This window comes from Helianthus annuus, chromosome 1 (genome assembly GCF_002127325.2).
Source record: "Helianthus annuus cultivar XRQ/B chromosome 1, HanXRQr2.0-SUNRISE, whole genome shotgun sequence".
Lineage (NCBI taxonomy): Eukaryota > Viridiplantae > Streptophyta > Magnoliopsida > Asterales > Asteraceae > Helianthus > Helianthus annuus.
Genome location: NC_035433.2, coordinates 95,131,328 through 95,158,364, shown reverse-complemented (window position 1 = coordinate 95,158,364; position 27,037 = coordinate 95,131,328). Strand labels below are relative to the sequence as shown.

Below are 27,037 nucleotides of genomic sequence, written 5' to 3'. Positions count from 1 at the left end.
GAAGAACATGGCATCCAGGACCCACGAGGAAGAATTGGCTCTCGTCACAAGCGTCGTTGACGCTATGAAGGCGTTCGACAAGATCGACCTTTTTGAAATTTATTTAACGCTCTAGGTTTGTTATTTTGTAATTTTTAGAAATTATGTAATTTTTAGGATTATGTAATTTTTAAAATTTTAATGAAGCTGTAGTTTTTTTTTTATAAATGTTATGTGACTTTTATAAATTTTTTGTAATTTTTTTTTGAATATTCTGCCACGCGGTGCACCCAACCCACGCCCCGCCATACCCCAAGGACATGTAACTAGGCGGGGGGGGGGGGGGGGGTCCATTCCACGTGTCAACAAATGCCCCAATCCAAGCCCCACCATACCCCACGGTCTTATTAAAATTAAATTAAATTAAGAGTTAGTTACGTTTTTTGTCCATGTGTTTTGTTAAAAATAACCATTACTGTCCATTAGTTACGTTTTTTTTCTTTCTTTCTTTTTTTTTGGGACCCAATATATCACTCTTGTTTTTCTTTGACTAAACAAAATACACAAAAATACATAACTACTAGACCTAAATTTAGACCTAAATTTACTCGGATTTCACCACACACGGTTTAAAAAAAAGGCTAAAGGCTAAATGGGTAGTGTGAATGGGTTTTAACAAACGAATAGGTAAAGGCTCAATAGTGGCAACTAAGGGATCATGTTAAGATAGTGGGCAAAATAAAACAAAGAAACAGGCTTTCAAACAAAGGTTTAATCCTAGTGCCTCTATCATTTTCGTGCAAGCATTTGGTTCATGATCTTGATATGCATCAAACTACACAAGTTCTGAAATTGAAATACATAATGGCAACACTCAAACCAAAGAATCCAAGCGAACACATAAATGTGAATAGGCTCAAAATCTCACGGAAACGGTGGAATAGGGTTGCCAATGTGAAGCATGTAGATTTGTCCCCCATTTAGAAAACAACTTGTTGAGAAACTTTAGATTGTAGCTTAAAGAATTAACCATGATTAAGGACCTATACATGTGCACCGGCAAGTAATGAATTGATGATTTGAAAAATTTTGTTTTCGTCCACAATTAAGATTTACTCAAAGGACTTTTGGTCAAAATTTTTTAAATTTCCCCTCATCCCCACACTTGAGTTATACATTGTCCCCAATGTATATTTTGTAAGCTAGAAAGTGTGTGCGAATGGGGTTTTGAATCATTCAGTTGCATCATGCATAAGGGACTTCAATGATATTCAAACTGATGAAGTCACTTAAACTAAAAAAAATTAACTAAGTCTTAAAAACATGACAAACTAAAGCAAAGAAGTTCACCAAACACCAACACACAAAAGACTAAAAAGTTCAAGGATAAAGTACAAGGGATAGAAAGTGCACGTGGACCTGATCAATTGTGCTCTGATCAGTTTGGCCCGCGATGGGGGCCAAAGAAAGAATCCATAACACCACGCGCAAGAGGCCGAGTCGCATACGGATCCACATTGCTTGAACTCTCTCCTTGATCATAAACTTGAGCTGGTGCAAATATTGATCTCCAACTAGGAAATGGCATCCGTGGGTAATACGGAAGTGTCAAGTTTTCATCATCCTTATCCCAAGGCGGTAGAGTGCTATAGTCCACCCTTGAAACATTCTCGAAGTAATCCAAACCTGCACGATAGTCCTCATGATGACGAACCTGTTCAGCATAATCAAAGAGCTTTTGATAGTTCCTTTCTTGTTGGTACACACACAATTGCAACAATTCCCGTTGCTCGCTCCTCCATTGTCTCGCTTCTTCATACTCCATTGTACTTCGATCCCACATTGCTCTTTGAAATGAATTCCAGCTTCTATATGCGGGATGCCGACCTGGATATGGATTTATGGGCTCATTTCTCCCTAAATGATCATACTCTCTTTCTTCACCGTTAGGACCACCCCCATCATTCTCCCCCATAACTACGTCTTTAGCTATCTCATGGACCCGCCTATTACTCATATCATGTAGAACAAAATGGGTCACAGTTTCCTTAAAAGCAAATTCTCCTTTTCCCAATTGAGATCTGCAAAAATCTATGAAAGGCACGATCCTTGGTGTACTTCTTTTAGAGATAACATTTGCATTCTTCAATAAACACGATCTGTGTTTAAAAAAGCACGCTTGAAGCGAGCTTGAAGCGATGAAGCGATGGAAAAAACGCTTTTTTGGCTCTGAAGCGTTACGTTACGTTACATTACGTGAAGCGAAGTGAAGCGAGCTTTAAGCAGCGAAGCGATGAAGTTGTGAAGCGACGCTCCAGCCAATCAGATCACCATTTGGGCCATTTTTTAAGCCCAACAGTCTTTACAAGGTAAATATCGACCTTATGTCGACGATATAGCGACTTCCTATGTGAAATCCGGTGACAAATTCCGGCGACGGAGTTGCTTTCAGCCGGAAACAAGGAAGAAGGGGGAAGAAGAAGAAGAAGAAGAGAGATGCGGCTGCGTATCTTTTAGGCTTTTAGGGTTTTCATAAGTTAAGGTTTTTAAACATTTAACCCCTCTATCTTTCATTAGTTTACATTCAGTCCCTGAAACTTCTAACTTTTTACTTAAAAGGTGTAAAGATAGTTTGTCTATTTAAACATTTAACCCCCTCTATCTTCAGTAGTTTACATTTGGTCCTTAAACTTTTTAATTTATGCATAAAAGTACAAAATTAACATTATAAAATACATATATTTAATATGGATAGCTATCTTTTATACATATATATATATAATTAACATTATATATAATTATATATATAATTAACATTATATATAATTATATATAATATGGAGCGCTTCGTATACGTGAAGCTCTCGCTTCGCTTAAAGCTTTTGGAACCAAAACGCTTCGGAGCGCTTCGCGCTTTTTTAAACCAAGAACACGATAACAACCGACAATGTGGGATGATAGCTCTTTTCGATTTTTCATGTGCTTCCCAAACATTTAACATGATTAACTGACGAAAAGGGAAAATTGGTTTACCGGTCACAAGTGCGTAAAGAACCCTCACATCACAATGTCTTACTTTAGCTTTGTCACTCCTTCTTGGGATAATGTTCCAAGTAAAAATTTTCGAGGCAATGGTTTCAAATCACTCGCCTTCAAAGGCATTGATTCAGAAAATTGCTCATATGGAACTTCAAACAATGTTTCCAACATTTCAGCCCATTCTGCCCCTTTTGCTTGTTTTTGACCAAGACATATGTAGTTATCCGGATGAGTTTCATATTGTGCTTGAGGTAAAGTGTCAAAGGGAGCAATCTTCGATAGAGACTTCATAGACATTGTTACTTCAGTTGTTTTATTCACCGTACCAATTAACTTTGTGTCCCAAGGATGATTATCACCCTCCACTTTCCTTAAAGTAGACATCCACTCGATAATCTCTTCTTGATATACTTCCGGATTATCCTTGTTGTTGAAAGTTAGTGCAGCCAACCATCCCAAACGTTCAAATCCTTCAACCAACCCAAAATGACGGAAATCATCCAATTCAGTAATCATCCAATTCAGTTTTCCGTTCTCTTCAGACTTAACATCTTCCAGTTTCTCCCTATATAATTGTGGTCGCCAATTCTTTTCTATGTCCGATAACTTTTTGCTTCCCCAAGATGGCTTCTTGTTGTTTGATTCAGCAACTTCCTTTGAATTTTTCCTTTTGGGTGCCATTCTGCGAAAACGAAGAAAATAACCACCATTTAGCTCACATGATATAACGATTTCTCATAAAATCAATTGTAAATGTTTGTTTGTTTGTTTCCTATCTAAGTAGATTAACCATTTTTTTTAACAACTTAACATTTGAAATTGGCAATTTCACAAACTTCCTTCCTAACTCAATCAACTGTTCCATCCATCTAGCATAATACAATGTCAGCAACCAAAATTACACAACATATGATTTTTTTTTTCTTTTTGACTTCACAGCATCCCACATTATCATTTTTCATGTTCTATCTTAAAATTAAACTTCAAATTTTCAACTCCATCACACATCTGACAATGCAGCATCATGTTCAACCCACCCACAATTATTCAATTTAATTTTTCATTTTTACCCTAACAACTTATCATGAAAATAATCTAAGCTTGAACACCATTTCTAGCATGATAAATATGCAAGATTCTCAGCAGCATTCGTGAAAGTACTAGCAAAATAAAATAAAAAACGAAAATTTCTTACCTTACTTATCTCGTGATGGTGAGAATGTGATTAGATGAAAGCTCGCACCAAAAACAACCCAAATTCGTCAACTTCAACCACTGAAATCGTTTGACTCGTGAATATTTTTGAAAAATTGCTCCATATACTCGTCAACACCAACGTTTTGACACCAAACTCATTGATTTTGATTAAGTTTTGATGAAGTTATGAAAATGGGTTCTTGAGAGGTTTTGAAAGAAAAGGTGAGAAAGTGGGTGGGTTAGTGATTTGAGGACAGATGGATAAAAGGGTGTTTGGAACTTGGAACCGCTCCCTTAATTTTTTCCTTATTATTTTTTTTAATTTTGGGATTCAGCAGCTTTAACGTATCTGTACGGCACCTAGCGTATGCTTACGGTGTTCTGAAAGCACTTAATCAGCGTATAGCAAGCGTAGTACAGTAAGAAATTGAGATTTTCTTTGCAGTCAACGTATGCTTGCGCCACCCAGCGTACATTTATGATTTATTTTGCCAAATCACCTTGTGAAATGTGCCAGATTTCTATTAAAAAAAAAAAAACCAACGTGATACTCTTGACCAAACTTTTAATTCCCAAAACTCATTTATTGAAATTGCAATTTCTTTTTTTTTTTGAACGGAAAATTTGGATCACTGACGGACCACTGGAGTATCATCGTGTCACCAGCGGAACCACCCGATTATATCCATCTCCACTAGGCAATAATGCCTATACACCAATTCAGGAGGAAACCAAACAAATCTGGAAAAAACCCCCTTTGTGAGAATCGAACCCATGACCTAATGGTCATAAGCCTTTGTGGGTATTTCAATTTCTTTTTAGACCCAAAATACATTTAACAACTCCATTAATGTTCTTTAAATGGTTTCAATTTTTATTGACATTTTCAAACCACATTAATTTTTTTTTTTTACATTTTAAAACCATTTTTCATAAAAGACACATGTTGTCATCTAAAAAGACTCCCCTCCCCAACTTAGAAATGTGCATTGCCCTCAATGCATTCATAGTGGAAATGAGTTTGTAAAACGTGACAGCATATTTGTGACTCGCCAACTATGTCCTCCCCAACTTAGATTCTTGGAACCACGTGAATGACGATTTGGTGTGGTGATTGAAAAACAAAAGAAAACAAACAAAAACGCACACAAAAAAAAAAGAAACAAACACACGGGTTGCCTCCCGGGTAGCGCTAAGTTTTATGTCCTCAGCCCGACATTACCTGACCCATTTAGTCAACCTCATAAGTTGGTGAATCCACAAGGAACTTCACCACTTCAATCGGTGCACCTTCTTGATCAATAGCAACAATGTAAGGTTTTAGACGATGTCCATTTACCACTTGGTTTTGACGTCCAATCTCATCTTCAATCTCTATATTTCCATACTTCCCAACACTTTTGACAACAAATGGGCCCGTCCACTTACTTTTCAGTTTGCCCGGAAAGAACTTTAGCTTGGAGTTGTAACGCCAAACCTTTTGCCCTACCTCAAACGTCTTGAGGCGCAGTTTAGCATCATGAACCTTTTTCATCTTAGCCTTATAGCTTTCCGAACAATCATAGGCCTCATCTCTTAGTTCCTCCAACTCCGCCAATTGCAACTTTCTTTCTTTACCTGCAGCATCAAAAGTGATTGATTTAACTTCTTTGTTTCATGCCGTATATGTGATAGTTTGGTATAGAAATACGTTCACCACATTTCTAATGAGACACTCCGCCGCGTAGTGTGAGTGTCTCACCTAGTTAATAATATGACTAAACAAAATTGTAAAGTATAGGATTTAATTAAATTAAAGTGAAACGATTAGGGGACCAGGGGTGGGGATGTTTTTGTGCGTGATGGCCAACTTCATCACGTGGAAGATTCGAAGAAACTGCCGCCACCCCAATATTTTAACCGTAAGTCACGGTCATGACTCCGTAACCCACATGTAGTATCTTTTGTTGTTTGAATTCATACTTAAATCAATTGCATGCCTCCCCACATGTGATAATTGATGATGATCAAAAATAAATGCCTCTCACCTTTTTTCAATTATTGCATGTGTTTTTATAATGATGTCAAGCTTTTTGTGTCTTGTGCTTCTCACAAGAAGTCTAATTTTTTTTTTTTTGAAAAGAGAACTTCATTAAAACAACCTCCGACCCAAACGGGCAAAAGGCCAAACAAACAAATACTCCCCCGACCCAAACGGGCAAAGGGCACACAAACAAACGAATTACAACATGTACATAGGGTATTTACACCAGTCCGCCCAACTAATATATTTACAAGAGGATCTATTTTTAACCCAAGAAAACCCTCTCGACTTTATCTCCCCTATGATATCCTGCGAACTCCTTTTAATCTGATTAAAAACCAGATCATTTCTCCCTTTCCATATGCACCAGCAAGTAATAATCCCCAGCCCGTAAATGATCTTATCCGCCTTCTTACCCCTCTTAATGACCTTGTGGATGTCTAAAATGTCTTTGAACTCAAAAAAGAACAAAGGCGGGATGTTGCACCAAACGCTGAAAGCCGCCCACACCCGCATAGCCACCGAGCATGCAGTGAATAAGTGATCAACCGTTTCCTCGAAATCGTCGCAGAAAGGGCATAGAACCGAGGTTATCTCCACATTTCTACCTCTTAAATTAGTTCTCGTAGGGAGCCTATCCAAATTGCCTCTCCAGGCCATAATATTACATTTTATGGGCACCCATTTACACCATACAAAATTAGGCGGGTGATTAATACCTCTATCCATAATTAAAGTCTTTTTAACCACCTTCACTGAGAAGATATTTTGACTATCGTCATTCCAATACCACGCATCCTTGTCGTTGGAAAGCCTCGTTAAGCTGAGAACCTCAATGCATTCCTGCCATTCTTGTAACTCCTCGTCGGATTCCGGCTGTCTGGACCATTGCCACGAAAAAACCCCATTTTCTTGAAACGCTTCCATTCTCTCTGCGACCCTGCATGATTTAAACTTCTCCAGACCAAACAAATTAGGCCATCTTTCCATGAAGGGAAAATCGCCCACCCAAGTGTCAATCCAAAAACGAATATCATCCCCTTTCCCCACTTTACCCATTATTAACCGATTTAGCCCCTTCCCATTTAATTTCATTTTGAAAAACAACTTCGCTATATTTTTCCAATACCCCGCAATGTTTCCGTTAAGCGGAAGGAAGCTACTTTGGTTGTTCTTCCAATGGCAAGCTTCCATCACTTTACACCACAAGTTATGATTCTCCACCCTATATCTCCACCCCCATTTAACAAGAAGGGCCTCATTGACCTCTTTGAGTCTGTTTATACCCAACCCACCTTTAGTCTTAGGCCACGTGACCCAATCCCAAGCCACCCAATTCATTTTCGAATTACTGTTAGAACCTGCCCAAAGAAATTTTTTCATTTTGGCTTCGAGATTCTTAATCACACCTACCGGGGCCTTATATAAAGAAAAATAATAAATAGGCAGACTCTCTAACACCGAATTAATCAGGGTAAGTCTCCCCCCTATCGACAAAGTTTTAGCTTTCCAAATCGATAATCTTTTATCAAAAACCTCAATAATAGGACTCCAGTTGTTAATTCTGTTCATATTGGTTCCCACCATAATCCCCAAGTAAGAAAGCGGAAAAGAATCCGTGTTACACCCAATCACTTTAGCCATGTCAGCCACATCACCATTATCCACCCCCAACCCGTATATGTTAGTTTTATGAAGGTTGATTTTTAAACCCGAACACAAATAAAAAATCCTTAAACATCTAGCCACGTTCTTAACATTTTCCTTATCCCAATCCCCCAACAAGAGAGCATCATCAGCATAGAGGAGATGAGATATTACCGGACCGTTGTTAGGAGTTTGAATACCTTTGAACTTCCCTTCATTCCTAGCTTTGCATAAAATACTAGAAAGAGCTTCCATGACCAACAGGAACAGGAACGGGGATAACGGGTCTCCCTGTCTAACCCCTTTTGAACAACTAAATTCAAAGGTAGGAGACCCGTTTACCAATACCGAGGATCTAGCCGAAGCTAGGATCCCATCGATCCATTTACACCATAAAGCAGGAAAACCCATTTGCCCCATGATGTCCAAAAGAAAACTCCAACTCACGTTATCATAAGCTTTTTCAAAATCAATTTTTAAAAGAAAAGCCTTTTTTTATCTTTTTTGACCCAAGCTAAGACCTCATTTAGAATTAACGGGCTGTCCAGAATGTACCTCCCTTTAAGAAACGCCGTTTGATTCTCCGAAATGATGGTCCCAATAACCTTTTTGAGCCGATTAGCCAGAATCTTCGAGATAGTTTTGCTTATCACCCCTATCAGATTGATCGGTCTGTACTCACTCAGCCCCACTGGATCCTTGTTTTCCGGGATAAGAGTAATGAAGGATGAACTACACCCCATCGCGATAGATCCTTTCCTGTAAAAGGAATCTAACAAGTTATAGAAATCGTATTCGAACAAATTCCAATACCTTTTGATGAATTTGAAGTTGAAACCGTCCGGCCCTGGAGCTTTGTCTGACCCACACTCAAACACCGCACTTTTGATCTCTTCTATGCTAAAAGGAACCGTTAGGGAAGCCGCATCAATCTCTGATAGACGTCTAACATTGTGGCATATGAGTTTTGGTCTATCCTTAATTTTTTCCTCGAAAGCCTTTCTAAAGAAAATCATAATCTCTTTTTTAATCAGAGCCGGTTTAGTAGTCCAAACCCCGTCAATCATTAGACCCGGGATATAGTTGGAGGCCCGCCTACTTTTTATGTACCCATGAAAGAACGCCGAGTTTTCATCACCTTCCAAATCCCATCTAACCCTAGCTCTTTGTTTAAGGTCTTTGGTTTTGTAACTTTCGATCTCTTTTAAATCTTTCAAACATTCCATTTTGGCCCACTCCTCTTCTTCGGATAACTCTCTAACTTCCGACATATCTTCCAAGATTTCTAATTCTTCCTTCAGAGTCATCTCCATTTCCCCTTCCTTGGCAAGAACTTCTCTTTTCCAATTTTTAATTCCTTCCCTAATCTCCTTAAGTTTCTTTGATAGAATCTCGTCTGGTTCCCACTCCCGATAAAATTAACGCTCAACTTCTGAACCACTTCATCAAAATCCTTTCTCTCCAACCAAGAGTTGAAGAATCTGAACGGTTTGGGACCAAAATTTTTGTCCGAACAAGTCAAGACAAGAGGGCAATGATCCGAGAGAGCCCTCGGCATCGCCCTAAGGCACGTCACCGGCCATTCAGAGAAAAAATCGTGACAGACCAAGACCCTATCAATCTTGCTATGTTTGTTACCGTTTTCATTAACATACGTGAACTTCTTACCTTTCATTTCATATTCTCTAAGACCATTTTCAAATATAAAATTATTAAAATTTGAAGCACATTTTTTATTAAAATTAGAATTTCTTCTCTCAAGCCGATTACGAACCGCGTTAAAATCACCCATTGAAGAAACAGTGATTTGGGCTTGGAGGTTTTGGACTCCTTCACCCAAGGCCGTGTTAGAGTTGGCTCCGAAGCCGAACTCTGGAAAGATTCCTTGACCAGTCATAGTCGAAGGATGAAAAGACGTCAAAGGCTCAAATAAAGAAGATGAGGGTGGTTATAGAAAAAATCGGTGGGCGCCAATGAAGAAACAGTGATCTAATTAAGGTATTAATTAGAGGGGTTTATGTTCCTATCATAGTGGTTAATCTTCTTTGAGGTATTTGAGCTCCGACTGGTTAATCAACCTGCAAAACAGAACACCGTTACTCGTTAAGAGGGGAATGTGGGGGTTTCCCTCTTAACCGGGCTCCGGCGTGAGAATAAGCGACTGCTTTGAGAGTAATTAAGTATTTAAGAGTAAGAGCCGAGAGAATCGAATCCATCACCTGAGGAATGAAGGTCCCTATTTATAGCCGGAGAGGTGTAAGAGGTTGTGGGCTGATGGGCCTTGGGCCAGAAACGGACAACAACGAATATGCTCTTTGCCTTGCTGGCCTCGACTGCTTAGTGGCTTCTAGATGCTCGTCGGTGCTGGCGCACCTTGATTGGAGCCACGTGTCATTGTTGTCGGCCTTGTTGTCCCTTCTGTCATCAGCAGACAAGTGGAGATCGTGGGACAGTTGTCTCCGTCTCTTGATTGGTGCCATGTAGGCGTCCTTGTGTACTTATCGTCAGAAGATCGTGGCGCACGATTGAACAGAGCCTGCTGGACGCTCATTGGTTCTTTTTACTGTCACTTGTACCCTGTGTACCTCTGTAGGTAACAGCGCGTCTTCCTATGGGGAGGATTTTGTTTGGTGGCAACTAACCCGCGCGGGGCTAGTGTGCTCACTTATGCCGTTGTTTTTATGCTAAGTGTTGCTATCTGAGTTTATTATGTGCTCTTCCTTGCGCGGGGATAAGTCACAATGTGATGTGAGCCGCGCGAGGTTGTTATTATCAAGTTGTTATGCTAAGGAGTATGGTCTCACGTGCAACCTGTTATGAGGTTTGCGCGACTTTTTGGGACCATACCCCTTCACCCATAATCACCCACCACCCTGGATAACAACTCATCACCCCCCCTAATGTCATCCCAAAGAGCCTTTTTTTGCGGGACTTTTTGCGGAGCGTACACATTCAAAACGTTTATAGCCTTATTGCTCCCCTTTAAGGTCCCCATAACCAATAAAAAGTTAGGATGCTTGATAGTATCATGTACCTTGAGAACTTTAGGATCCCACAAGCTCACCACCCTTCCAGACCTGCCAATCGCTGGCACGTGATCCATCTCGAAAATTCCTGTTCCCCAAAATTTCTCGAACTCGATACCTGAAACGTCACTAAACTGAATTTCTTGTAAAGCAATGAAGTCAATACCGTTCTCATATCTCATATTTTTAACCCATCCCGCTTTGTTTTTACCCCCTCCCCTAAACCCCTAATGTTTAAAGAAAGAAAATTCATTTAACTGCTTTTTGAATTCCTTCTTCCCTGATCGCTTTCCTGATCATAGGTTCATGGTTCTGCAGATCAACTCCCACAATGCCTCCCATAACGGATGTAGCATGCATCTCCAAGTCGATATTCCCATCCTCCTCCTCGTTGGGCTGTACATTTAAATCTTCCACCACCCCCTCCACTCTATGACTTTTCTCATGACTTCTTGCATTCCCCACATTGTGAACTTCGTTGTCTAACTGATCATCCGAATTGACGCTATCCTCCTGTATACCAATTATTTCGTTTAGGTCGAACGGGTCATTCTGTCTCGTTCTTTTCCTGGGCCTAATAATTCCTCCATCCTTCTCCCCGTTAATTATGTTCCCCGCCTTATCCACAGTTACAATTTTACTTTTGGGCTTTATGGTTTTCTTTTTTATTTTTTCCTTACTAGGCCCAAAAGACTTAATAGTAACATTCAAGAAATCTTGTTTTAGTTGTTCCCCACTGTCGTCTTTTGCAAAAACCTCCTCTTTCCTCATAATTCTTTCCTTCTCTCCACTAATCTCAACAAATATTGGAAATCTCGCCGCCCCCATAGATTCCATTGGAGCTCCCTCCTTAATATTACCGTTTGAGAATATTGGAAAGAAGTCTAATGTTGATGTCATTTTTGTTGACTTTTGATGTCCTCAAAGCTGCCACCAAAGATAGGTTTCTTTTTTTTGAAAGATCAACAAAATTTTATTCCATTTTCACCTGGGCAACCAATTGTTAGCCAGATGATATCCCAAATACATTACTCCAAACAAGAACAATACATCACCTTATACACCAATATTTATCAAATTGAAATTACACCAATCCTCCCATGATATATTTATACTCTTGACTCTACTCTTTAGCCACATGTATCCAAACATCTTGATTTCCTCCTTCATCCTGTTTACATGAGGTTGTTTTCCTTCAAAAACCGCATCATTCCGGCTTGAGTCACCAAATTAACCACTTTTTTCCACCTCTGTGATCCTCTGTTTCTCTTATGGATATTTGCCAAATCTTTTAACTCTAATGCGAAAACGTGATGTATTCTGCACCATCGAGATACAAACTCCCAAATCTGTTCCGCAACCGAACATGAGGCAAACAAGTGTATCGCCGTTTCAGCTTCATCACCACACATTTTACAACGGTTATCTTGAACAACAACGTTTCGCCTAGCCAAAGCCGAGTATGTCGGGATCTTGTCTTGAACTAATCTCCAAATCAGGAAATTAACCTTTTTGGGAGACCAATTGTTCCACTCAAACGCCAGCTCCAAGTCTGAAAAAATCAACTTTTGAACCTTATCTTTGACACTACTCACCGAGAAAGAGCCTGAAGTGTCCAATAGCCATCTCCACTTGTCCTCACCCAAACCGCATGCGAAGCTCGACAAGGCATCCGAAAGTTCTTGCAGTTCCGAAATTTCCATAGAAGTAGACGGTTGGCTAGTCCACATGAAATTCAGCTCCAAACTTTCAGCATCAACCCCCAAACGATCCTTTACAGCTGCATTCTTGTGTCTTTCCAACTGAAACAAGGCTGGAAATTTATCGCATAGAGGATCCTCGAACAACCACCGCTCTTTCCAAAAAGAGATATTGCTTTCACTGCCAGGAACTCCCCGAAACATCGACTCCAAGCTTAATCCCAAAACCTCGAAATCATCACTTATTTTACATATTTGCTTCCACGGACTTGTTATGGATAATTTTACCAAAGATAGGTTTCTAATCCATTAAATCTTTTGCCAAACAATCACATGGCTGCTATGTCTTCTGCCGTAATTCCCAAAAAATCCAACCACACAATTTTCTGCGTGATGATGATGATTATGTTGTTGAATATTACTAATTATCATCACTTCTCATATACAGCTTCCAATATTAAATGCTAGCAACAATTTGTGAGGATGAAACATAGTAATCCCCCACTCCCATGTTGTCTCTTTCCTATTCAAGCTATCACTCGACCCGAACACGTCCCGAATGATGCAATACATCGTTTATCATATTTGGATGTTCCGTTTCATCTCTAAGCTCGCTATATTACGCGTTTTACCTGTAGAATCATAAAAACCCATAGTTATCATACTCGTGACGCGTCATCACTTAAAACACCATAAAATACGTAATTTAACACACTTAACGCTCGTGCTTTGCACTCTCCATCAGTGGTGAGTGATGGACTTCCACTAAAAAAAATTATGAGTGATGGAATAATGGTTGATGACATGACGGAACTTAATTGGAAGTTGTAAGTGATAAATGGGTGGTGAGTGATAACCACTCCTATCCCCCTTAGAGTTATATTATAGCTTTAGTAGTATAGAGAAAGAAAACTCAAATACATAATATGTAATAAAAGAATGTAAGTTGAACTTGTGGTATTATGACATGTATAAGAACCAATTTTGAGCAAAATGGGTTCGGGTTGATAAATGTTTTTTATTCAAAGAAAAAGTATGAATTTGGTTTGGTTCAGAAGAGTTATCAACAAAATAGACTAGAAGTGTAGTAAGCCGTTTTAGTAAAAGAAATAACAAAATGGGTTGTTCAATTTTTTATGGCGGTGTGACAGCTGTTGAGGTCACAGGGTAGTGGCCACGACGACTGTAGAGGTGACTACCACGATGGTGTTGGTGGCCGAAATATGTTACTCAATACTATTAGCTATATATTGTAAATAAGTTTGGTTAATATGGGACGGTGAAGCACAAATTCCGGTGGTAGCAATGACAGTGGCGTTGGTGGCAGTATCGAGACAATGGTGATGACTAAGGCGGCAATGATTGTGGCTGAGGTGACATCGATGGTGTTGTTGGCGGCAACAAACAATGAAACTTTGACTATGTGATTGCGACACTTATTATTAACTAAGTCTTGAAATTAATTTTACTTAAAAAGCAAGTTGTGAAAATAATGTATAAGTGATTGGAGCACAAACGTACATGTCTTGAAAGTTGCTTCACGGATGATATATATAGCCTATGGCAAGTGTCGGTATTGTACCGCTGTTGTAACGAACAGAACTGGTATGGCTTGAGTAGCCGCCACAACACGCCGGTAGTATTTATGAATTTTAATAGTGATACCAACTAACCCAAAATACTACTAAAACTAACATAAAAAAAGAAAATCATCATGAGGGGGGTATGACTAAAATCATCACGAGGGTATGACTAGCCAAAAAAAAAGAATCATCTAGAGACCTCAAAACAAAACCCCTGATCTAAAAATCTATACTATATAATAAAAGAAACCACTTTAGGGACACTTGTCATTATATTAGGCGATCTCTTACAGATAATTATTGTTTTAGTTTAATTTTTTCTAATTAATTATAGATAATCATCCTACTAAATATTATTTAGTTTAATATATTATATTATAGATAACCCTCCTACTAAATAATATTAGTTTAATATCTTATGGATAAATATTATTAATTTAATTTCAGTGAGTTATATATATTCATAAATCTTAAGTATAAAACGACTTATTTGGTATATAAATTACAATACACGAGGTTCTTAAAAATATAATATTTTTTATTATTTAATATATAAAATTACATTTATTCAACCCGTGTAATAAATAAGGTTTTTAAAGATATATTGTTTTATTATTTAGTATGTAAAATAACATTTTTTTTCAACTCGTGTAGTACACGGGGTAATAATCTAGTAAATAAATAAATAAAATACTGTTTTGAAATTCCGTACCAAAAACCCTGTTTTGAATTCCGTACGAAAAACCCTGTTTTTAAGTTGAACTAAACCCATTCCTTGTTGTTCTGATCAACCTCTCTCTCTCTCTCTCTCTCTCTGTTGGCACGAACGAAGTTTCCTCTGTTCATCATCCATAGACGAAGAAGATCAACCATCTCTCTGTCTGTTCATCCAATTTCTTTGCTGCAATGGATGCCTCAAGCTCAAGCGGCAATGTGGACCAAGGTAAGTGTATTATATGCTTAAAAGAGTGTGTGTGTGTGTTAAAAATGAATAATCAAATTAGCTAACTGATGTGATTCCGCCAGGGCCATATCCATACCCTTCTCATGTAAATCCCGCCTCCTTCATGTCTGTAAAGTTGTCCGCAGAACGTCTGCATAATTATGATGAATGGCGGGTTCAGATGGAGTGCCTGTTGGATTCCCATGATCTGCTTGGTTTTGTCGACGGCACAGTAAAAGAACCCAAAGAAGATGATAATTCAAAAGGGAACGTTGCTGATTTTAAGGCCAAGCATAGGGAATGGCAAAGGTCAGATCTGCTAGTGAAAGGATGGATCTTTGGATCAGTGAGTGAAGATGTGATGAGGAGTATTGACAGTTATCTAACAGCCAAGGATATTTGGGATTTTCTTATGACTGATTACGGTATGCCTGTCGATCGATTGACGGCGTACGAAGCCATCAGAGGTATTATGTTTTTGAATTCATTTTTATCGTTTGAGTCCTAAGCATAGAATAGGAGCTTGAGTCAAATCGGGACACGTAAATGGGTAGTATATAAACCCATTAGATTTATGATTTTAGCCCCGCATTTGTTATTCGATGTCCAATCCCCAGCTTTTATGCTTTTCCTCTCCCAGCCATCGACTCTCACAGAACCGTTTTTGATTATTTGTTTGAAGCGTGCAAAGAATATATTGGGCTCACCCACGTCACTGGCTGCCGCAATCCCTTCAAGGGAATAGACGCTCATCGGCTACTCGCTAGTACAATCAAGGCAGAGTGTTATGGTGAGTTTAACTTATAATCCATGTTGACTTTCAGCTTTACTATCTGGTGGTGTTGATTTAAATTTATATCTGCCTTTGTATATCATAATTTGCAGACTTTGCATATGACTTGCTGAAGGACTGCTACCATCAACTGGATACAGTAGATCCAGTTAGTTTGTGGAGGTCAGTGTATAATCTTGCGGAAAAGCCTGATGCATTTAGGAGTGCCAAACAATACAACTGCTACCAAAGATATATTTATTCTCGTATGTTTCTTTTCTTAATCTAAATTCTTTTTTCTAATATCCAATTCGACTGGCTTTTTGTTTTTAAATAGCTGTTATGATTTGCATCATCTAATTGCATTTTATTTTCATTTTGAAGGTGTGTCTGTAGAGAATTGCAGCTTAAGCAATACACCTAAGAATCCGGATATTGAGAACCAAGTGAAATGCAGGACCAATCCTGTCGGCTGGAAGAGCTACGTCTGCCGTGGTTTGTGACTCCAAAAGTCTAATTAAATCAACCAAAAAGATTAATTTATTGTATAACGGTCGGATCAGGTTGGGTAATGGTCACCAAATTGAATTCCAATTGTTAGTGGAAAAGGAAGGAATCGAATGATCGATCGGATTAAAAAAACTGACAATGTTTAAAACTATAATCAGAAAACCAGGAAGAAGACAAAGGATGAGGGTCAACAACTTGCTTAAAACTAGAGGGGCCAATCTTGACCCAAAGCCTTCCAATTGGGTCAGTTTGGGTTGCTTTTAAAATTATATGGGTTGGTTCGGGTAAGATATTTTAACAAAATGGGTCAGTTGATATTCCATATTGTTATTTTCGGGTCAAAGCGGGTCGATAACTTTAAAGAAATGGGTCGATGTGCGTTAGTGTCTTAAAGAAACGGGACAGGTTTCGGATCGGACTGGGTTTCGGGCCGGCACAAGTATCCGCACGAGACGGATTACGGCACGAAACGGGTTTTGGATCAGAACGGGTTCAGTTTGAGTTGAGTTTCGGGCCGGGACGGGTTTTGGATCGGAACGGGGTCGGTTAGGATCGGGTTTCAGGCTGACACGGGTTTCCGCACATGACGGGTTTTGGGCCGGCACGAGTTTCCACACGTGACGAGTTTCGGATCCGTTGAGTCGGGTCGCTCGGATTCAAGTTTTTAGATATCCGTATCTTCTCAATTAATTACTAAAACCATCAAAATTTTCGTTATCAGAACAAATAAACCAATCCGTTGGCGCAAAATAATGTTTGTTACTTTGTTATAGACATCACCATACAAAGCTTTCACTTAAATAGTACTTAAACTTGATTATTTTCTCAAAGTCTTAAGGATTTTATAAATAAATTATATCTTTGTCACAAGTTTTTGTGTTTTACAGTGAAGTTTAAAATTGTTTTGTTGCACGAAAGGACACAACACACCCAAGTTTTGCTTGACTGACTTCACCACAGCTCACCAAATAATTATTTAAACCTTTTCTTCTAACCTGTGATACGTTAGTAATTTTAAATTAAGTATACTGATTTCCATTTGTCTCAAATGTATGCAATGATGTAAGTGAGTCGAGCTCGTGTTGAAAACAAGACGTCCTAATAAACGAGCTCGAGATACAATCACACATACACAAAAACCTAAACTGGTGATGTTTAAACGAAATATATGTTTCAAACTGGTTTATGATTAAACTTTTAACCATCAGTGTCACTATAGCAGGGTGTGGTGTGGCCTGATTGTTTGTTGTTGCATTTTTAGTTAAGTTCTGTGTGATTATGCTTCTTTAATTCATCTTATCTCTTGTTTAGTTACGGAGAGGATTTGCGCCAAATTTTGGGAATTTGCAGTACTACATGGTAATTAACACTCTATTTTTTCTTTACATTACCGTAGTTTCTATAAAAATTACAAGATTAAGCTCGTTTGTAAATAATTATAATATATTACAATGACATAAATTCACTCAAGTACAAATTATTAAATTCATAACATGCATTAAAAAAAGATATATGTATATATATATATATATATATATATAAGTTGTAAAGTAAACATAAATGTATACTTTAAAAATTCGGGTATTAAAAAAACCGGTTCTGTTTAATTTGGGTATAAATCGGGTATGGTTCTTGGCACGGGTATTGAGCTCGATATGTATATCCTAACCATACCCTACGTGTAGAAAATACCCGGGTACAAAAACCGGTTCCGGTTTTGGGTACGGGTTTTTTGTGCACCGTTATTTGAATCCACTTCATTATGTATCATATCAAGTCCCTAAGTGTTGCTATCATTTTCAGTTCCGCATATCAAGTCCATCCATGAGGAAAAAATGAAACATAACAAGGTTCTTACCATACTGAAGTTTTGCTGTGAGAAAAATGGTAAAATACGGAATATACGAGATGGATTTGAAGACGCACTCATTCTTGCAGTGAAGAATGATATCCCTGAGGTCATAGAGCAAATCACCCGATTTTTTCCATTATGGATCTGGAACAGGGATGGTAGACGTACACTCAATCAACTTTCCATAAGTAACCGATGTGAAAAATCTTACAACTTTTTGGTGTATGAGAAGACCTATCACAAGGATTTGCATCATCATGAAAATCATTTCTTTGAAGACGAAGACAAAAACCTTTTGTATGTGGCTGCAAAATTGGTACCTGATGACAAACTCAACAAGGTTACTGGTGCAGCGTTACAAATGCAAAGGGAGCTACAATGGTTTAAGGTGAAAATGTTATTCTTTTTATTCAAAGAATTGAAATTAGTTTGAATTCACTTGTAATATATATCTATTTACAGGAAATAAGCAAAATAGTGCCAGACAGATGAAATCCCGCAACAGAGAAAATGACACACCAATGATGGTGTTTAAAAAAGAACATAGAGATTTAAGACAAAAGGGGGAAGATTGGATGAAGCAAACAGCCGGCTCATACATAATCACAGCGGCTGCCCTTATCATTATAATGGTTTTTCCGGCGATCATTACTGTGCCTGGAGGGAACAATGGGGAGACTGGGAGGGCAATTTATAAAGACAAGTTGAGCTTTATGATATATTGTTACTCAGTTTGGATCTCGTTTTTCACATCCAACACCTCCTTGCTGTTGTTTCTTTCCCTCCTCACAGAACGTTATGCAGATGAGGACTTTCTCAAAAGATTACCTAAGAGATTAATCTTTGGGCTTGTCACGCTATTCATGTCTGTCACAACCATGGTGATAGCCTATAGTGCAGCATTTTATATCATGTCTGTGTTTGAGCATGAGGAGTTGGTGTCGTGGCACCTGGTCCCGATTTGCCTAATGACAAGCCTACTGATTGCTTCGTTTGTGACACTGCAGTTGCCATTGCTTGTTGATCTTATCTCGTCAACATATGGTCGTGGAATCTTTGGGAACCAAAGGGAGCTTAGGAAAACAACATAGGAGATAGCTACTTTTTTCTTTTTCTTTTGGGATATTTTGTTTGGTTGGATTTATCATTTATGTACATAATTAATTAGCTATCATGTATCAGCAAGTAGGCTTAGGCTGGATTATCCCCTCTATACATATTTTATATATATTCACTTAAGATTCGATCTTTTTGGCCAGTTAGATGTAAACATGTAACTCGAATCAGCCTAGTTCCAAGGTAAAGGGGTTGAAATTTTAGAAAGTAATAATAATAATCTTTTTCTTTGTTTGTGGAAACCAGACACTGATTTAAGGGATCTTGATTGATATATCAGCAGCATCTAAGCTAGAGGAGTTCTATGACCTTGGTCCAAAGAAGGCATTGCTCTGCGGTATGATACCCCTTTTAATCCTTTCAAACTACTATGTTATGTAATTTGTAAATTGACAATTCTGCTGTTTTGTTTTAGAGAATGACTTAGTGCAGCCAGAACTATGTTCTCTGCAGAAGAAACAAGGGCCCTCTGTTTGAATGCAATTGACCTACAGTATGATTGATGACACAATATCCATAACCATAATTGTAAGTATTTACTTAGACTGTTAACTTCACCAACATTATGGTTCTATGTGAGTTGGGGCCAATTTTAACTTGTTTATTAACGAAGGGGCCGATTTGGGTTGTGCTTTATGCCTTTACCTCTAAGGGGTTGAATAGTTAAATAAAAAAAAAAAAAAAATTCAAAAGGAAAGAGGTGAAAGGGGACACAAGTAATGCATACAAACCCCTAAACCAGTTTTTTAAAAGAAGATTTTTGTTGAACAAAATAATCTTTCCAAGCATATTTGTAACACCAATCATTGTATTAATTATTAAAAAATGAAATTTCTGGTCAATCTCACCTGCCTCGTTTCAGCTTATTAAGTTTTGGGTTGAAGGGTTGCAGTTTAAGACAGTGCATATTTTTGTGGGTTTAAAAGTAAATGGCATGTTTGACCAGTTTACTTTACTTACGGATGGGTTTTTTTGATGCTGTGGTAACACCGACTTAAAGTGAGTGTGCACGAGATGTATTTGCTGCACGTTTATTATTTGATTTAGTCTAAGTAGTGGTAAAGACTTGGTGGATAGTTTTTGTTTCTTTATTATGTGATTTTGTTTTCTGTGCAACACAGTCAGTTTGTGTTCGGTTGTTCTTCAGCCTTTGGTGATTGAATATCACTTGCTAAGTTAACAGTTTTTTCAAAACGGATTTGACTCATTGAGGTAGAAGTTTCCAAAGTCAAACATGTCGAAAGTTATTTGAAGTCTTCAAAAAAAATCTTGTAACTTTTTGTAATAATATTTAACTCCCTAGCTGTTTCAGAATTGCATGGGTACCATATTACAAAAGCGTCATAGCTAGTGGAGCGCAAATATTGCTTAGTTTTGTGTTGTGTTGTGTTGAGAGGGATTTAGTTCTTTCACTTATTTTTGGGCTGGTTGTTAAGGCTTCTACTCAGGTTTCCTTTATTGTTTTTAACATTGGCTTTACATTTTACGACGTGTTAACAACTATGACAAGTAAGATAGAATAGCTACCTAAATCAACAAAAGCTTTTTAGGAAGTGCTGAATTTTCTTCATGTGATGGATGCTAAAATGTTATATACTATCACTATCCAGTTTATAAAGAACCAATGTCTACTGAGTATTGGAAGTACTTTGTAGAGGTGGAAAGATGGGCACATAGTCAAAAGAGGGTCAGGTTGCAACGAGGGTCTTTTTCTTTTTTTTTTTTAACTAATTGGATTGAGTTGACACAAATCTTTTCATTTTTATTTTTATTTTTAATAAATAGCTAATGCTTCATATGTGATTACACAACAAATTGCTTTTCTTAAAATAGATGAATATAAGGCAATCTGACTTTTGTATAAGAATTCTTCGTATACTAATGTATTCTGTCTAGTTAGTGCAATAGTGTGAAGTATGTATAGAGAGAAATAGCATATTGATTACAACGTGTACAAATGTTTTCATCAAAACCTTTCTTTTTTAGTTTATCCCACAAAGAAAGTGCACTTTGTAGTAATTTATCTAGTTTCTCATCTACCCTTAAGGCCAAATGGTGTGGTTTCACACCCTTCAACATTTGAAAGGTTCTCATTGGCCCATAGGGGTTCACACACCCACCTTATCTCTTGCGCCCGTTACCCCACTCACGAGAGAGATCTTGGCGGCGTTAAAAGGCTGACGTGGTTGAGGGTGTTACACCATGCTGCCCAACCTAAATCATTCTGTCACAACCCACATTACCTATACATTTCCTAAAACTGTGTGCATTTTAAATTGTTGACTTTTATGTATAATTTTGTTTGTGAATTCCGTATGTAATTAAAAAAAAAAAATTTGTCAATGACACCAACAAGTCCATAATTTCTTTAGTGTAAATAAGGTAAAATGATAACATTGGATGTTAAGTAGTGTAAATAATAAGGTAAAAGGATAGACATTGGATGTTAAATTGTATGATTACTAGACATGCTTTAATATTATTTTCTGCTTATTATGCTTGTGTTAGTTTCTCATGTCTTGTTTACCTCACCATTGCATGAGCTTTCGCACGGTACTAAAAGTAATCCTCATTTTTAAGATTTTGAAAGTCAACATGTTCGTTTTGTTTAATAAACCTATAATTATGTTGAATGTCAATATGTTCTTTTGGGCATTTTGCGTGAACTTTGTAATTGTTAAGATTTAGACCTCGTTAATAATTATTATTCATATATATATATATATATTGACCAATTTAGTTCTTTCTACATTCAAAATTTATTTAACGAACTTTTTTAAGCTGTTACAAGCATCGCCGTTTCTTTTATTAAGGTCGCTCATTTATTAAAAAAAAATATTTGTTACCAAAAATGAAATTGTTTGTTTATACTAATCATGCAAAAAAGTTGTCAAATGATAATAATGGTCATACTTTAACAAACTAGGGTAAAACCAATAGTGATTTACAATTGATCAAAATGCATATTTCAAGCCCCAGATCTAACTTAGATGGTACATTTAGGGTTTCACATTTTAATTTCTATATTAGTTTGTTAAGTTAGGAAAGTTTATACATTTTTTTTGAACGGCCAACAAACTCAATCCCGAGCACTCTCGGGGCACCCACTGGACAAACGGAGTACTCCGAGAGTAACTGGCTGCCGCAATCCCTTCAAGGGAATAGACGCTCATCGGCTACTCGCTAGTACAATCAAGGCAGAGTATTATGGTGAGTTTAACTTATAATCCATGTTGACTTTCAGCTTTACTATCTGGTGGTGTTGATTTAAACTTATATCTGCCTTTGTATATCATAATTTGCAGACTTTGCATATGACTTGCTGAAGGACTGCTACCATCAACTGGATACAGTAGATCCAGTTAGTTTGTGGAGGTTAGTGTATAATCTTGCGGAAAAGCCTGATGCGTTTCGGAGTGCCAAACAATACAACTGCTACCAAAGATTTGTTTATTCTCGTATGTTTCTTTTCTTAATCTAAATTCTTTTTTCTAATATCCAATTCGACTGGCTTTTTGTTTTTAAATAGCTGTTATGATTTGCATCATCTAATTGCATTTTATTTTCATTTTGAAGGTGTGTCTGTAGAGAATTGCAGCTTAAGCAATACACCTAAGAATCCGGATATTGAGAACCAAGAGAAATGCAGGACCAATCTTGTCAGCTGGAAGAGCTACGTCTGCCGTGGTTTGTGACTCCAAAAGTCTAATTAAATCAACCAAAAAGATTAATTTATCTTATTGTATAACGGTCGGATCAGGTTGGGTAATGGTCACCAAATTGAATTCCAATTGTTAGTGGAAAAGGAAGGAATCGAATGATCGATCGGATTAAAAAAACTGACAATGTTTAAAACTATAATCAGAAAACCAGGAAGAAGACAAAGGACGAGGGTCAACAACTTGCTTAAAACTAGAGGGGCCAATCTTGACCCAAAGCCTTCCAAGTGGATCAGTTTGGGTTGCTTTTAAAATTATATGGGTTGGTTTGGGTAAAATATTTTAACAAAATGGGTCAGTTGATATTCCATATTGTTATTTTCGGGTCAAAGCGGGTCGACAACTTTAAAGAAATGGGTTGATGTGCGTTAGTGTCTTAAAGAAACGGGACAGGTTTCGGATCGGAATGGGTTTCGGTCCGGCACAAGTATCCGCACGAGACGGGTTACGGCACGAAACGGGTTTTGGATCAGAACGGGTTCAGTTTGAGTTGAGTTTCGGGCCGGGACGGGTTTTGGATCGGAACGGGGTCGGTTAGGATCGGGTTTCAGGCCAACATGGGTTTCCGCATAGGACGGGTTTTGGGCCGGCTCGAGTTTCCGCACGTGACGAGTTTCGGGTTGGGACGGGTTTCGTTTCGTTTCGGTTTTGATTTTTTGTTTCGTTTTGATCGGTTTTCTCGGTTTCTTTTGGGATCGGTTTCGATCTTTTCAGTTTTTTTTTTTCATTTCGGTTCGATTACGTTTTTTTTTTGTTTCGGTTTGGTCAGTTTCGTTTCAGTTCGGTTTTGATTTTTTGTTTCGTTTTGGTCGGTTTTTTCGGTTTCGTTTCGGATCGGTTTCGATCTTTTCAGTTTTTTTTTGTTTCATTTCGGATTCGATTTTTTCAGTTTTTATTTGTTTCGTTTTAGTCGGTTTTGTTTTGGTTCGGTTACGGTTGTATTATTTCGTTTTGGTTGGGTTTCGATTTTTCCAGTTTTTTGTATGGTTTTGGTCGGTTTTGTTTTTTTTTTTTTTTTTTTCCATTTTGGTCGGGTTTTTTTTTCGGTCTCAGCCCCAGCTCGAACATAAGGTATATCAATGATGAAATCATGTTTTTAGAAATTGCATAAAAAAAACCCAACCCGTTTCGACCCGAAACCCATTTTGAACAAGACCCGATCTGACCCGAACCCATTTGGACCCGAATCCATTTCAACCTTTTTAAAACTTTAATTATAAACCAAGAAGAAGACAGGATGATGATGATGATGATGATGATGGTCAACCACAGCTCACCAAATAATTATTTAAACCTTTTCTTCCAACCTGTGATACGTTAGTAATTTTAAATTAAGTATACTGATTTCCATTTGTCTCAAATGTATGCAATGATGTAAGTGAGTCGAGCTCGCGTTGAAAACAAGACGTCCTAATAAACGAGCTCGAGATACACAAAAACCTAAACTGGTGATGTTTAAACGAAATATATGTTTCAAACTGGTTTATGATTAAACTTTTAACCATCAGTGTCACTATAGCAGGGTGTGGTGTGGCCTGATTGTTTGTTGTTGCATTTTTAGTTAAGTTCTGTGTGATTATGCTTCTTTAATTCATCTTATCTCTTGTTTAGTTATGGAGAGGATTTGCGCCAAATTTTGGGAATTTGCACTACATGGTAATTAACACTCTAATTTTTCTTTCCATTACCGTAGTTTCTATTAAAATTACAAGATTAAGCTCGTTTCTAAATAATTACAATGACATAAAATCACTCAAGTACAAATTATTAAATTCATAACATGCATTAAAAAAAGATATATGTATATATATATATATATATATAAGTTGTAAAGTAAACATAAAGGTATACTTTAAAAATTCGGGTATTAAAAAAACCGGTTCTGTTTAATTTGGGTATAAATCGGTTATGGTTCTTGGCACGGGTATTGAGCTCGATATGTATATCCTAACCATACCCTACGTGTAGAAAATACCCGGGTACAAAAACCGGTTCCGGTTTTGGGTACGGGTTTTTTGTGCACCGTTATTTGAATCCACTTCATTATGTATCATATCAAGTCCCTAAGTGTTGCTATCATTTTCAGTTCCGCATATCAAGTCCATCCATGAGGAAAAAATGAAACATAACAAAGTTCTTACCATACTGAAGTTTTGCTGTGAGAAAAATGGTAAAATACGGAATATACGAGATGGATTTGAAGACGCACTCATTCTTGCAGTGAAGAATGATATCCCTGAGGTCATAGAGCAAATCACCCAATTTTTTCCACTATCGATCCGGAACACAAGGGATGATAGATGTACACTCTACCAACTTGCAATAATGAACCGCTGTGAAAATGCTTACAACTTTTTGGTGCACGAGGCGACTTATCATAGAGATTCGCATCATCATCGAGCCGGTTATTATTTTCAAGATAACCTTTTGCACTTGGCTGCAAAATTGGCACCTCAACACAAACTCAATAAGGTTAATGGTGCAACATTACAAATGCAAAAGGAGTTAGAGTGGTTTCAGGTAAAAAATGATATTCTCTATATACAAAGAAATGAAATTAATTTGAATATACTTGTAATATCTATCAATTTACAATTTACAGGAAGTAAGTAAATTAATGTCTCCCGAACAAAGGACAACCCGCAACAAAGAAAAAGAAACACCAATGATGGTGTTTAGTAAACAACATGAAAATTTGAGACAAAAGGGTGAGGATTGGATGAAAAGTACTGCCAATTCATACACAATTATAGCTCCACTTATCATTGCAATAGCTTGTTCAGCGATCATTACTGTACTGGGAGGGAACAATGGGGATACTGGGAAAGCAATTTATGAAAAAAAACCGAGCTACATTATATTTCTTGTCTTGGATGCACTCTCATTGTTTACATCGACCACATCCTTGTTGTGGTTTCTTTCCATCCTCACGGCACGTTATGCAGATGAAGATTTTCTCTACAAGCTTCCTAAGAGATTAATAGTTGACCTTATCATATTATTCATGTCTGTGACAGCCATGTTGATAGCCTTCAGTGCAGTGTTATATATTATGTTTGGGCAAGAGAATTGGTGGATCCTGCTCGTGATTGGTGTAACAACGCTCTTGCCGATTTCTTCATTTGTGACATTGCAATTACCGTTGCTTGTTGATCTCATCTATTCAACGTATGGTCGTGGAGTCTTTGGTAAGCGAAGTGAGCGTAGAATAACATCATAAGAGAAGTACTTTTTTTTCGTTTAGGTAGTATGTTTGGCTAAATTAGGATTGTGTGTATGTATTTAGCGTGACCGTCTCTTCTCTATATCTATATTTATTTTGACTTTGTTTGACAACTTATATTGTGTTAATTAGGCATGTCATATTTGCAGAAATTAAAACCACTGCATTTATGACGTTCTCATAATTTCCATAAATGAAATAATTTTCAATAAAATTAAACTAAAAAATTGCTATAGGTAATTAATAACAACTGAAAATCAACATGTACTTTAGTTTATTTTACTACTTTGATCGAACTAATTAGAAGAACGACTCCATGAACGCTACTCTGAAGTTCTAGCTCACCAAAGACGGGTTTTGAAAATCTTATCTCGTTACTTTTTACACCCGCTTTTTGAAGTGATTTGATATTTTTGACAACCAAATCATATAGAAATTAGAAATCAGCTACTTGATTATTATATCAACTGAGAAAATAAGAAAACAAAAAGGGAAGGGGATTATAATAGAGTAGGAGATGGGAGAAGCATGTATCATGCATCGCCATCGCCATCGTTCTCTGTCAAGAATACAAACCCTGAGTTGTGGTCTAACAAAACTCGATACTTTTTTGGTATTTGTAGGGGAAAGCTTTGAACACACATTCATGCATGCATGCATCATGTTCCTTGTGATTGTAAGCTCGTTTCTTATGCATAGTGCTGCTAG

General features: G+C 37.6%; 2 protein-coding genes across 5 annotated transcripts; one reads left to right on the top strand and one right to left on the bottom strand.

Annotated features, from left to right (window-relative positions):
• Window positions 1-1,268: 1,268 nt before the first annotated feature.
• Window positions 1,269-4,754, bottom strand: LOC110897836. 3 transcript variants are annotated; one of them, XM_035976041.1, is made up of 3 exons: window positions 4,214-4,754; window positions 2,916-3,700; window positions 1,269-2,138 (listed from the first exon to the last, which is right to left on the bottom strand). In XM_035976041.1, the coding sequence occupies exons 2-3, from the start codon at window positions 2,978-2,980 to the stop codon at window positions 1,418-1,420; spliced, it is 786 nt and encodes a 261-aa protein (XP_035831934.1). In that variant the 5' UTR covers window positions 2,981-3,700; window positions 4,214-4,754; the 3' UTR covers window positions 1,269-1,417. The 3 variants fall into 3 exon arrangements, with proteins under 3 accessions (XP_035831934.1, XP_035831963.1, XP_022000258.1); XM_035976070.1 differs by having other exon boundaries at window positions 1,269-2,070; window positions 3,013-3,700; XM_022144566.2 differs by lacking the exon at window positions 1,269-2,138 and having other exon boundaries at window positions 2,860-3,700.
• A 10,213-nt stretch (window positions 4,755-14,967) lies between these two features.
• LOC110897837 lies at window positions 14,968-26,442 on the top strand. Of its 2 annotated transcripts, none has more exons than XM_022144568.2 (8): window positions 14,968-15,137; window positions 15,221-15,604; window positions 15,820-15,927; window positions 16,023-16,175; window positions 16,294-16,404; window positions 17,731-17,778; window positions 18,223-18,659; window positions 18,734-19,519. In XM_022144568.2, the coding sequence occupies exons 1-8, from the start codon at window positions 15,101-15,103 to the stop codon at window positions 18,761-18,763; spliced, it is 1,308 nt and encodes a 435-aa protein (XP_022000260.1). In that variant the 5' UTR covers window positions 14,968-15,100; the 3' UTR covers window positions 18,764-19,519. The 2 variants fall into 2 exon arrangements, with proteins under 2 accessions (XP_022000260.1, XP_022000259.1); XM_022144567.2 differs by lacking the exons at window positions 17,731-17,778; window positions 18,223-18,659; window positions 18,734-19,519 and adding exons at window positions 24,718-24,762; window positions 25,193-25,626; window positions 25,709-26,442 and having other exon boundaries at window positions 14,969-15,137.
• Window positions 26,443-27,037: the final 595 nt, after the last annotated feature.

What these genes read in the sequence shown, in the direction of transcription:
- LOC110897836 (XM_035976041.1), bottom strand. Translation starts at nt 2,980, where the DNA reads ATGTTAAATGTTTGGGAAGCACATGAAAAATCGAAAAGAGCTATCATC. An exon ending in ATCCCACATTGTCGGTTGTT is followed by an intron (nt 2,139 to 2,915) that starts ATCGTGTTCTTG and finishes TTTTAAACACAG; the next exon opens with ATCGTGTTTATTGAAGAATG.
- LOC110897837 (XM_022144567.2), top strand. Translation starts at nt 15,101, where the DNA reads ATGGATGCCTCAAGCTCAAGCGGCAATGTGGACCAAG. An exon ending in GGCGTACGAAGCCATCAGAG is followed by an intron (nt 15,605 to 15,819) that starts GTATTATGTTTT and finishes ATTTGTTTGAAG; the next exon opens with CGTGCAAAGAATATATTGGG. An exon ending in CCAAAGATATATTTATTCTC is followed by an intron (nt 16,176 to 16,293) that starts GTATGTTTCTTT and finishes TTCATTTTGAAG; the next exon opens with GTGTGTCTGTAGAGAATTGC.